At 49.1% G+C, this 12752-nt stretch overlaps 1 protein-coding gene across 1 annotated transcript in view; it reads left to right on the top strand.

The window, feature by feature from the left end:
- The first annotated feature begins 3468 nt into the window (after positions 1-3468).
- Positions 3469-12752, top strand: part of LOC138100608 (signal-induced proliferation-associated 1-like protein 3) — a 73849-nt gene continuing 64565 nt past the window's right edge. The window contains exons 1-3 of the mRNA XM_068998483.1: positions 3469-4759; positions 6221-6351; positions 10035-10223. Of these exons, the coding sequence (XP_068854584.1) occupies positions 3592-4759; positions 6221-6351; positions 10035-10223 (1488 nt within the window). The 5' untranslated portion in view covers positions 3469-3591. The remainder of the gene's footprint in view (positions 4760-6220; positions 6352-10034; positions 10224-12752) is intronic.

The following is a 12752-nucleotide window of genomic DNA, read 5'->3' as shown; positions in this document are numbered from 1 at the left end:
TTGGAAAGCGTTAAAAATTCCTTGGATTTGTCAGAAAAACTTTGGAGTTAATGATTAAAATCCTCCCTCCCTTCCGGAGTGGGAAGGGCCGGGTTCGGCTTCCGGGAATTCCCGCCTGGGAAACCTCGGGATTGGGGTTAAAAAGCCCAAGTTTGGGGTCAAAAATCTTAATTTGGGGTTTAAAAATCCTAATTTTGGGGTTTGGAAATTGCCAGATTTTTGGGTTTAAAAATCCCATTTTTTGGGTTTAAAAATCCCAATTTTCGGGTTTAAAAAGCCCAAGTTTTGGGTTTAAAAAGCCCAAGTTTTGGGCTTGGAAATTCCCAGATTTTTGGGTTTAAAAACCCCAAGTTTTGGGTTTAAAAATCCCAATTTTTGGGCTTGGAAATTCCCAGATTTTTGGGTTTAAAAATCCCAATTTCTTGTGTTTAAAAATCCCAATTTTCGGGCTTGGAAATCCCAAGTTTTGGGCTTAGATATCCCAAGTTTTGGGTTTAAAAATCCCAACTTTTGGGCTTGGAAATCCCAAGTTTTGGGTTTAAAAATCCCAAGTTCTGGGTTTAAAAATTCCAAGTTTTGGTGTTCGAAATCCCAACTTTTGGGTTTGGAAATTCCCAGATTTTTGGGCTTGGAAATCCCAAGTTTTGGGTTTAAAAGTCCCAATTTTTGGGCTTGGAAATTCCAGATTTTTGGGCTTGGAAATCCCAAGTTTTGGGTTTAAAAGTCCCAAGTTTTGGGCTTGGAAATTCCAGATTTTTGGGTTTAAAAAGCCCAACTTTTGGGCTTGGAAATTCCCAGATTTTTGGGTTTAAAAATCCCAACTTTTGGGTTTAAAAATCCCAACTTTTGGGCTTGGAAATTCCCAGATTTTTTGGTTTAAAATCTCAACATTGGGGCTTGGAAATTCCCAGATTTTTGGGTTTAAAAATCCCAGGTTTTGGGCTTGGAAAATCCCAACATTTGGGTTTGGAAATCCCAAATTTTTTGGGTTTTAAAATCCCAATTTTTTGAGCTTGGAAATCCCAAATTTTTTGGGTTTTAAAATCCCAATTTTTTGAGCTTGGAAATCCCAAATTTTTGGGTTTAAAAATCCCAATTTTAGGGCTTGGAAATCCCAAATTTTGGGTTTTTAAGGAGCAGAATGGGATTTTTTTAATCTTTTCCCCCAAATTGGTGGGAAAAATTTTGGGGGTGGGGGCAAAAAGTTGGAATTTTTCCACCCCTGATGGAATTTGGAGGCTCCAGGATGAGGAATTCCCATGGAAAACGCGGATTTTTTGGGAAAAGAGGCAAAACCCCAGGATTGGAAATTGCAGAGCCCCAAAATCGAGGGATTTCACCCCAAAAATGGGGGGAATTTTATCCCAAAAATGGGGAGAATTTTATCCCAAAAATGGGGGGGATTTTATCCCAAAAATTGTGGGAATTTTATCCCAAAAATGGGGGAAATTTTTTCCCAAAAATGGGGGAATTTTATCCCAAAAATGGGGGATTTTATCCCAAAAATGGGGGGAATTTTATCCCAAAAATGGTGGGAATTTTTTCCCAAAAATGGGGGAAATTTTATCCCAAAAATGGTGGGAGTTTTTTCCCAAAAATGGTGGGAATTTTTTCCCAAAAATGGTGGGAATTTTTTCCCAAAAATGGGGGGAATTTTATCCCAAAAATGGGGGGGATTTTATCCCAAAAATGGGGGAATTTTTTCCCAAAAATGGGGGAAATTTTATCCCAAAAATGGTGGGAATTTTTTCCCAAAAATGGGGGAAATTTTATCCCAAAAATGGTGGGAATTTTTTCCCAAAAATGGGGGAAATTTTATCCCAAAAATGGGGGAATTTTATCCCAAAAATGGTGGGAATTTTATCCCAAAAATCCTCCAACCTGGAGTGGGAAGGGCTCGGGAATTCCCGGAATTGTTTCCCGTGGCATCCACGGGAATTCCCGGTGGGAAGGGGCTGAGCTTAATTAAGATTTCGTTAATTAAGGCAATCGGGGATTGATGGGAGGATTTAAAGGAATTTTTGTGGGATAAATGCAGCAATTCCAAGGGGTTTTTTTGAGGAATTTCCATGGGAAAAAATCCCCAAATTCCAGGATTTCCTGAGGAATTCCCATGGGATAAATGCAGCAATTCCAAGGGGTTTTTTTGAGGAATTTCCATGGGAAAAAATCCCCAAATTCCAGGATTTCCTGAGGAATTTCTGTGGGATAAATGCAGTAATTCCAAGGTTTTAAAGGAATTTCCAAATTTCAAGGGTTTTGAGGAATTCCCATGGGAATAAATGCCCAAATTCCAAGGTTTTTAAAGGAATTTTTGTGGGATAAATGCAGCAATTCCAAGGGGTTTTTTTGAGGAATTTCCATGGGAAAAAATCCCCAAATTCCAGGATTTCCTGAGGAATTTCCATGGGATAAATGCCCAAATTCCAAGGGGTTTTTTTGAGGAATTCCTGTGGGAATAAATCCCCAAAATCCAGGATTTCCTGAGGAATTTCTGTGGGATAAATGCAGCAATTCCAAGGTTTTAAAGGAATTTCCAAATTCCAAGGGTTTTGAGGAATTCCCATGGGAATAAATGCCCAAATTCCAAGGGTTTTAAAGGAATTTTTGTGGAATACAGATCTACAAATTCCCAGCTTTTTTGAGGAATTCTCGTGGAGTCAAATCCATCAATTCCAAGCTTTTCCCAGAATTCCCGTGGAGTTAAATCCCCAAATTCCAGGATTTCCTGAGGGATCTCACCAGGGATAAAGTCACCAATTCCAAGGGTTTTGAGGAATTTCCGTGGGATAAATGCAGCAATTCCAAGGTTTTTGAGGAGTTTTTGTGGGATAAATCCTCCAATTCCAAGGGTTTAAAGGAATTTGCAAATTCCAGGATTTCCTGAGGGATTCCCATGGGATAAATCCCCAAATTCCAGGATTTCCTGAGGGATTCTTATGGGGATAAATGCAGCAATTCCAAGGTTATTTTTGAGGAATTTCCATGGGAATAAATCCCCCAATTCCAGGATTTCCTGAGGGATCTCAACAGGGATAAAGTCACCAATTCCAAGGGTTTTTAAGGAATTTCCGTGTGATAAATGCAGCAATTCCAAGGGTTTAAAGGAATTTCCAAATTCCAGGATTTCCTGAGGAATTTCCGTGGGATAAATGCAGCAATTCCAAGGATTTTTAAAGGAATTTCCATGGGGATAAATCCCCAAAATCCAGGATTTCCTGAGGAATTCCCATGGGATAAATGCAGCAATTCCAAGGGTTTTAAGGAGTTTTTGTGGGATACAGATCTACAAATTCCCAGCTTTTTTGAGGAATTTCCATGGAGTCAAATCCCCAAATTCCAGGATTCCCTGAGAAATTCCTGTAGGGAGAAACCCCCAAACCCCTGGGGCCCTTTGGGGATTTTTTGGGAATTCTCCATCCCACTAATCCTCTCCTTCCCCCCCCCAGAATTCCGGCCCCACCCCCGCCATGCGCCGGCACCGCGGCCTCCACCTCGACCTCTCCTCGCCCTCTCCGGAATCCCGACCCCGCTCCGTGCCCATCCCAACCGGACCATGACCTCCTCCATCCCAAATTTCCCAGCGGGATCATGAATTCCCAACGCTCCGACTCCGCCGGCGCCGCTCCCTTTTGGGCTCCCACCGTTCCCAAAATGGGCGTCCGCGCCCGCGTGGCCGAGTGGCCGCCGCGGAGCAAAGATTCCAAGGATTCCAAGGATTCTCCGGCTTCTTCCCGCCATTTCCCAAGCGCTCAACCCTTGGCCGCCGTTCCCGGCTTCAAAGCCCTTCACCGCTTGGCGCGGCGGCGTTCCAAGGACGTGGAATTCCAGGAGGGATTTTTGGGAACGGCGGCGACGGCGACGACTCCGTTACGGCAGCGGAGCAGCAGCGAAGTGACGCTGAGCGAGTGCGACGCCGAGGAAAATTCGGAATCTCGCGGCGGCGCCGGCGCTTCCAGCGGAGCCGGGCTTTTCCGGGAATACGGCAGCACCTCGTCCATCGACGTGCAGGGCATTTCCGAGCAGAGTTTCTTGGAGATGCTGAAGGAATTCCGCACCAAAACGGCCGCTCCCGAGCGGGATTTTCCCGGCCTCCAACCCGAAACCCGCGACGGCGTCCCGGACGAGCCTCCCCAGCCCAAGGAAAAACCGCGCCGGCGTTGCCCGAAAAGCGACGACTCCATCTTTAAAAAGCTCCGGAGCGGCGGCCGCGCCGAGGCCGATCCCAAAGATCCTGAGGAATCCCGGGAAGCGCCGTGGAAATCGTGGATTTGCCGGAAAAGCTTCGCCCACTACGACGCTCAGAGCATCCTGTTCGAGCCGAGCGCGGCCGCGCTGCAGCAGCGCTGCGCCGGCGCCCGGCGCCGCAACACCACCACGGGCGCTTCCGCCGCTTCGGCCGGCTCCGATCCCGCTTTTTCCAGCACGGAGGACTTGAATTCCAAGGAAAACCTGGAGCACGACGTGGGGGATAACACCAGCAACGAGCTGCTGCTCAGCTGCCCTCACTTCCGCAACGAGATCGGCGGCGGCGCCGGAGAACGCGACCTCAGCTTCTCCAAAACGGCGGCTCCGGGATTTTTGGGATCTCCGGGGGTTTTTCCGGATTCTCTCCACGTGGGGAAGCCGACCAACGCTGGGATTTCCGTCTTGGAAGTGCCCAAGGAGCAGCAGAGGGATCCGGAGAGGCTGCGGAATTTCAGCGTGGAGCACGTGGATTTGGGAGCGCGTTACTACCGGGATTATTTCCATGGGAAAGGTTGGGAATGATGGGAAGGGGGAGGGGGGATTTGGGAGCTTTGAAATTCCCAAAATTCCTTCAGTTCTGTTTTGGAGATTCCTCGGTTTCTTCTGGTTTGCCCGATTCCTCCTTGGTTTGGCTGGAATTTTGTATCTCCTCCAAATTCCCCCTAAATCCCCAAAAATCCTCCAAAAATCCCTCCAAATTCCACAAAATTCCCCCCAAAACCCCCCCAATCGTCCGAAATTCCCCCAAATCCCCCCTAAATCCCTCCAAAATCTCCCCAAATCCCCCCAAATCCCCCCAAAATCCCCCAAAATCCCCCAAAATCCCCCCAAATCCCCCCAAAATCCCCCAAAATCCCCCAAATCCCCCCAAATCCCCCAAAATCCTCCCAAATCCTCCCAAATCCCCCAAAATCCCCCGCAAATCCCCCAAATCCCCCCAAATCCCCCCAAAATCCCCCAAAATCCCCCCAAATCCCCCCAAAATCCCCCAAATCCCCCAAAATCCCCCCAAAATCCCCCAAAATCCCCCCAAAATCCCCCAAATCCCCCCAAGTCCCCCCAAAATCCCCCAAGTCCCCCCAAAATCCCCCAAAATCCCCCCAAAATCCCCCAAAATCCCCCAAATCCTCCCAAATCCCCCCAAGTCCCCCCAAAATCCCCCAAGTCCCCCCAAATCCCCCAAAATCCCCCAAAATCCCCCAAATCCCCCCAAATTCCCCCAAAATCCCACAAGTCCCCCCAAAATCCCCCAAATCCCCCCAAAATCCCCCCAAAATCCCCCAAAATCTCCCCAAATCCTCCCAAAATCCCCCCAAAATCCCCCCAAATCCCCCCAAAATCTCCCCAAATCCTCCCGAATCCCCCAAAATCTCCCCAAAATCCCCCCAACTCCCCAAAATCCCCCAAATCCCCAAAATCCCCCCAAAATCCCCCAAGTCCCCCCAAAATCCCCCCAAAATCCCCCAAATCCCCCAAAATCCCCCCAAAATCCCCCAAATCCCTCTAAAATCCCCCCCAAATCCCCTTAAATCCCCCAAAATCCCCCCAAAATTCCCCAAAATCCCCCAAAATCCCCCCAAAATCCCCCCAAAATCCTCCCAAAATCCCCCAAACTCCCCAAAATCCCCCCCAAATCCCCCAAAATCCCCCCAAAATCTCCCCAAATCCTCCCGAATCCCCCAAAATCCCCCCAAAATCCCCCCAAATCCCCCCAAAATCTCCCCAAAATCCCCCAAATCCCCCCAAATCCCCCCAAAATCTCCCCAAATCCTCCCGAATCCCCCAAAATCCCCCCAAAATCCCCAAAATCCCCCCAAAATCCCCCAAATCCCCCCAAATTCCCCCCCAAATCCCCCCAAATCCCCCCAAAATCCCCCCCAAATCCCCCAAATTCCCCCCAAAATCCCCCCAAATCCCCCAAAATCCCCCCCAAATCTCCCCAAATCCCCCAAATCCCGCTTTTCCCACCCAGAACATTCCAACTATTTCGGCGTGGACGAGAAGCTGGGCCCGGTGGCCGTGAGCATCCGTCGGGAAAAGCTGGAGGAGCACAAAGAGCACGGCCCCCAATTCCAGCACCGCCTCATCTTCCGCACCAGCCAGGTCCTGGTCCCCAAAAAAAGAAAACCTTGGGAAAAATCCCCTTGGGAAAATCCCCTTGGGAAAAATCCCTTGGGAAAAACCCCTCGGGAAAAATTCCTTGGGAAAAACCCCTCGGGAAAAATCCTTTGGGAAGAAAACCTTGGGAGAAATCCCTTGGGAAAAACCCCTTGGGAGAGAAACCTTGGGAAAAATCCCTCGGGGAAAATCCCTCAGAAAAAACCCTCGAGAAAAATCCCTTGGGAAAATTCCTTGGGGGAAAAAAACCTTGGGAAAAACCCCTCGGGAAAAACCCCTTGGAGGGAACCCTTGGGAAAAATCCCTTTGGGAAAATTCCTTGGGAAAAGTCCCTTGGAAAAAAAACCTTGGGAAAACCGTTGGGGGAAACCCCTTGGGAAAAAAACCTTGGGAAAAATCCCTTGGGGAAAATCCCTTGGGAAAAATCCCTTGGGAAAAACCCTTGGGAAAAAACCCTTGGGAAAAATCCCTTGGGAAAAACCCCTTGGAAAAACCATTGGGAGAAATCCCTTGGGAAAAATTCCTTGGGAAAAATCCTTTGGGAAAAATCCCTTGGGAAAAATCCCTTGGGAAAACCGTTGGGAGAAACCCCTTGGGAAAAAAACCTTGGGAAAAATCCCTCGGGGAAAATCCCTCAGAAAAAACCCTCGAGAAAAATCCCTTGGGAAAATTCCTTGGGGGAAAAAAACCTTGGGAAAAACCCCTTGGAGGGAACCCTTGGGAAAAATCCCTTTGGGAAAATTCCTTGGGAAAAATCCCTTGGAAAAAAAACCTTGGGAAAACCGTTGGGAGAAACCCCTTGGGAAAAAAACCTTGGGAAAAACCCGTGGGAAAAACCCTTGGGAAAAAAACCTTGGGAAAAATCCCTTTGGGAAAATTCCTTGGGAAAAACCCCTTGGGGAAAAACCCTTTGGAAAAAAACCTTGGGAAAAACACCTTGGGAAAAATCCCTTGGGAAAAACCCCTTGGAAAAACCATTGGGAGAAATCCCTTGGGAAAAATTCCTTGGGAAAAATCCTTTGGGAAAAATCCCTTGGGAAAAATCCCTTGGGAAAACCGTTGGGAGAAACCCCTTGGGAGAAAAACCTTGGGAAAAATCCCTCGGGGAAAATCCCTCAGAAAAAAACCTCGAGAAAAATCCCTTGGGAAAATTTCTTGGGGGAAAAAAACCTTGGGAAAAACCCCTTGGAGGGAACCCTTGGGAAAAAAACCCCTCGGGAAAATTCCTTGGGAAAAATCCCTTGGAAAAAAAACCTTGGGAAAACCGTTGGGAGAAACCCCTTGGGAAAAAACCCTTGGGAAAAACCCTTGGGGAAAATCCCTTGGGAAAAATCCCTTGGGAAAAACCCTTTGGAAAAACCCCTTGGGAAAACATTGGGAAAAATCCCTTGGGAACAATCCCTTGGGAAAACCCCTTTGGAAAAACCCCTTGGAAAAAAAACCTTGGGAAAAAAACCTTGGGAAAAACCCCTTGGGGAAAAAACCTTGGGAAAAAAACCTTGGGAAAAATCCCTTCGGGAAAACCCCTTTGGAAAAACCCCTTGGAAAAAAAACCTTGGGAAAAAAGCCTTGGGAAAAATCCCTTTGGGAAAATTCCTTGGGGAAAAAAACCTCGGGAAAAAACCTTGGGAAAAAAACCTTGAGAAAAATCCCTTTGGGAAAATTCCTTGAGGAAAAAAACCTCGGGAAAAACCCTTTGGGAAAACCCCCTTGGGAAAAATCCCCTCAGGAAAAACCCTTTGGAAAAAACCCCTTGGGGAAAAAAACCTCGGGGAAAAAACCTTGGGAAAAATCCCTTTGGGAAAAAAACCTTGGGAAAAACCCTTGGGGGAAAAAACCTCAGGGAAAAAAACCTTGGGAAAAATCCCTTTGGGAAAATTCCTTGGGGAAAAAACCTCGGGAAAAAACCTTGGGAAAAACCCTTTGGAAAAACCTCTTGGAAAAAAAATATTGGGAAAAAAACCTTGGGAAAAACCCCTTGGGGAAAAAACCTTGGGGAAAAAACCTTGGGAAAAATCCCTTTGGGAAAATTCCTTGGGAAAAAACCTTGGGAAAACCCCCTTGGGAAAAATCCCCTCAGGAAAAACCCTTTGGAAAAAACCCCTTGGGGAAAAAAACCTCGAGGAAAAAACCTTGGGAAAAAAACCTTGGGAAAAACCCTTTGGAAAAATCCCTTGGGAAAAACCCCTCAGGAAAAATCCCTCGAGAGAAACCCCTTGGAAAATTCCTTGGGGAAAAAAACCTCGGGAAAAACCCTTGGGAGAAAAACCCCTTGGGAAAACCACTGGGAGAAATCCCTTGGAAAAAAAACCTCGGGGAAAAAAACCTTGAGAAAAATCTCTTGGGAAAAATCCCTTGGGAAAACCGTTGGGAGAAATCCCTTGGGAAAAAAACCTTGGGAAAAATCCCTTGGGAGAAACCCCTTGGGAGAAAAACCTTGGGAAAAATCCCTTGGGGAAAAAACCTCAGGGAAAAAAACCTTGGGAAAAATCCCTTTGGGAAAATTCCTTGGGGGAAAAAACCTCGGGAAAAAACCTTGGGAAAAACCCTTGGGAAAAATCGCTTGGGAAAAATCCCTTGGGGAAAAACCCTTTGGAAAAAAACCTTGGGAAAAAAACCTTGGGAAAATTCCTTGGGGGAAAGAACCTCAGGGAAAAAAACCTTGGGAAAAATCCCTTTGGAAAAACCCCTTGGAAAAAAAACCTTGGGAAAAAAACCTTGGGAAAAACCCCTTGGGGAAAAAACCTTGGGAAAAATCCCTTTGGGAAAATTCCTTGGGAAAAATCCCTTGGAAAAAAAACCTTGGGAAAACCGTTGGGGGAAACCCCTTGGGAAAAAAAACCTTGGGAAAAACACCTTGGGAAAAAAACCTTGGGAAAAATCCCTTTGGGAAAATTCCTTGGGAAAAACCCCTTGGGGAAAAACCCTTGGGAAAAAAACCTTGGGAAAAACCCTTGGGAAAAACCCTTGGGAAAAAAACCTCGGGAAAAAACCTTGAGAAAAATCCCTTTGGGAAAATTCCTTGGGGGAAAAAAACCCTTTGGAAAAACCCCTTGGGAAAAACCCTTTGGAAAAACCTCTTGGAAAAAAAATATTGGGAAAAAACCCTTGGGAAAAACCCTTGGGAAAAACACCTTGGGAAAAACCCTTGGGAAAATTCCTTGGGAAAAACCCTTTGGGAAAAAACCTCGGGGAAAAAAACCTTGGGAAAACCATTGGGAGAAATCCCTTGGGAAAAATCCCTTGGAAAAAACCCCTCAGGAAAAATCCCTTGGGAAAAACCCCTTGGGGAAAAAACCTTGGGAAAAATCCCTTTGGGAAAATTCCTTGGGAAAAATCCCTTGGAAAAAAAACCTTGGGAAAACCGTTGGGAAAAATCCCTTGGGAAAAAAACCTTGGGGAAAAACCCCTTGGGAAAAACCCTTTGGAAAAAAAACCTTGGGAAAACCGTTGGGAGAAACCCCTTGGGAAAAAAACCTTGGGAAAAATCCCTTGGGAAAAAAATCTTGGAAAAATCCCTTTGCCAAACCCCCATTACCAAACCCCCTCCACATCCAAACCGCGCTACGCAAACCCCTCCCCCTTCTACTCCATCCTTCCCCGTTCCCATTCCGCCATTCTCATCCCGGATTTTTTTGTTTATTTTTGTTTTTCCCCCCTTTTCCCAGCTGGCCACGCTGCGCGGATCCATCCTGGAGGACGCCACGCCCAGCACGGCCAAGGCGGGGTCGCTGCGGGGGCTCCCGCTCCGGGATATCCTGGAATTCGTGCTTCCCGAGCTGAACGTGCAGTGCCTGCGGATGGCGCTCTGCTCGCCCAAGGTCCCCGAGCAGCTGCTCAAGCTGGACGAGCAGGGGGTGAGAGTTGGGGGGATGGAAAGGGGATTCCTGGGATTTTGGGGGGGTTGCTGGGATTGCTGGGATTGTTGGGAGTCGAGGATTGCTGGGATTGTTGGGAGTCGGGGATTGCTGGGGTTTGGGGGGGAGTCGTGGGATTTGCTGGGGTTTGGGGAATCCTGGGATATTGGGGGGTTTGGGGGCTCCTGGGATTTCCTGGGGTTTGGGGAATCCTGGGATTTCCTGGGGTTTGGGGGTTCCTGGGATTTGGGGGTTCCTGGGATTTCCTGGGGTTCGGGGAATCCTGGGGTTTGGGGGCTCCTGGGGTTTGGGAGTTCCTGGGATTTGGGGGTTCCTGGGATTTCCTGGGGTTTGGGGAATCCTGGGATTTTGGGGGGTTGCTGGGATTGCTGGGATTGTTGGGAGTCGGGGATTGCTGGGGTTTGGGGGGGGGGGAATCGTGGGATTTGCTGGGGTTTGGGGGTTTCTGGGTTTGGGGGTTCCTGGGATTTCCTGGGGTTTGGGGGTTCCTGGGGTTTGGGGGTTCCTGGGTTCCTGGGATTTGCTGGGGTTTGGGGGTTCCTGGGGTTTTGGGGGGTTGCTGGGATTGCCGGGATTGTTGGGAGTCGGGGATTGCTGGGGTTTGGGGGGGGGATTGTGGGATTTGCTGGGGTTTGGGGGTTTCTGGGGTTTGGGGGTTCCTGGGATTTGCTGGGGTTTGGGGGTTCCTGGGGTTTGGGGGTTCCTGGGATTTGCTGGGGTTTGGGGATTTCTGGGGTTTGGGGGTTCCTGGGTTCCTGGGATTTGCTGGGGTTTGGGGGTTCCTGGGGTTTTGGGGGGTTGCTGGGATTGCCGGGATTGTTGGGAGTCGGGGATTGCTGGGGTTTGGGGGGGGGGGAATCGTGGGATTTGCTGGGGTTTGGGGATTTCTGGGGTTTGGGAGTTCCTGGGATTTGCTGGGGTTTGGGGGTTCCTGGGATTTTGGGGGGTTCCTGGGATTTGCTGGGGTTTGGGGATTTCTGGGGTTTGGGGGTTCCTGGGTTCCTGGGATTTGCTGGGGTTTGGGGGTTCCTGGGGTTTGGGAGTTCCTGGGATTTGCTGGGGTTTGGGGGTTCCTGGGGTTTTGGGGGGTTGCTGGGGTTTGGGAGTTCCTGGGATTTGGGGGTTCCTGGGATTTCCTGGGGTTTGGGGAATCCTGGGATTTTGGGGGGTTTGGGGGCTCCTGGGGTTTGGGGAATCCTGGGATTTCCTGGGGTTTGGGGGTTCCTGGGGTTTGGGGGTTCCTGGGATTGCTGGGGTTTGGGGATTGCTGGGGTTTGGGGGCTCCTGGGGTTTGGGAGTTCCTGGGATTTGGGGGTTCCTGGGATTTGCTGGGGTTTGGGGAATCCTGGGATATTGGGGAATCCTGGGGTTTGAGGGTTCCTGGGGTTTGGGGGTTCCTGGGATTTGCTGGGGTTTGGGGATTCCTGGGGTTTGGGGGTTCCTGGGATTGCTGGGGTTTGGGGATTGCTGGGGTTTGGGGGCTCCTGGGGTTTGGGAGTTCCTGGGATTTGGGGGTTCCTGGGATTTGCTGGGGTTTGGGGAATCCTGGGATATTGGGGAATCCTGGGGTTTGAGGGTTCCTGGGGTTTGGGGGTTCCTGGGATTTGCTGGGGTTTGGGGATTCCTGGGATTTTGGGGTTTCTGGGATTGCTGGGATTCTTGGGAGTCGGGGATTGCTGGGGTTTGGGGGCTCCTGGGGTTTGGGAGTTCCTGGGATTTGGGGGTTCCTGGGATTTGCTGGGGTTTGGGGATTCCTGGGATTTTGGGGTTTCTGGGATTGCTGGGATTCTTGGGAGTTGGGGATTGCTGGGGTTTGGGGGGGCAATCGTGGGATTTGCTGGGGTTTGGGGATTGCTGGGATTTGCTGGGGTTTGGGGAATCCTGGGGTTTGGGGGTTCCTGGGATTTTGGGGTTTCTGGGATTGCTGGGAATCGGGGATTCGTGGGATTTGCTGGGGTTTGGGGGTTCCTGGGGTTTGGGAGTTCCTAGGATATTGGGGAATCCTGGGGTTTAAGGGTTCCTGGGGTTTGGGAGTTCCTGGGTTCCTGGGGTTTGGGGATTCCTGGGGTTTGGGGATTCCTGGGATTCCAAGGACTGGGGAATTCCAAGGATTGGGAGATTTCTGGGATTGGGGGGATCCAAGGTTTGAAGGATCCCAAAGGGGCTCAGGTGATCCCAGAAATTGGTTGATCCTAAGGTTTGAGGGATCCCAAGGGTTGGGGTATCCCGAAGGGTCTTGGGTGATTCAAGGGTTGGAGGATCCCAAAGGTTGGAGGATCCCAAGGGTTGGAGGATCCCAAAGGTTGGGAGATCCTAAGAGTTGAAGGATCCTAAGGGTTGGGAGATTCCCACTCCCGAATCCCCAAATTCCCCCTTCCAAATCCCCAAATTCCCACTCCCAAATCCCCAAATCTCCAAATTCCCGCTCCCAAATCTCCAAATTCCCGCTCCCAAATCCCCACTCCCAAATCCCCAAATCCCCAAATCCCCACTCCCGAATCCCCAAAT

Source organism: Aphelocoma coerulescens, unplaced genomic scaffold (assembly GCF_041296385.1).
Source record: "Aphelocoma coerulescens isolate FSJ_1873_10779 unplaced genomic scaffold, UR_Acoe_1.0 HiC_scaffold_118, whole genome shotgun sequence".
NCBI classification, from domain to species: Eukaryota; Metazoa; Chordata; class Aves; order Passeriformes; family Corvidae; genus Aphelocoma; species Aphelocoma coerulescens.
The sequence above is the reverse complement of the archived record's forward strand: the minus strand, read 5'-3'. Positions and strand labels throughout refer to the sequence as shown.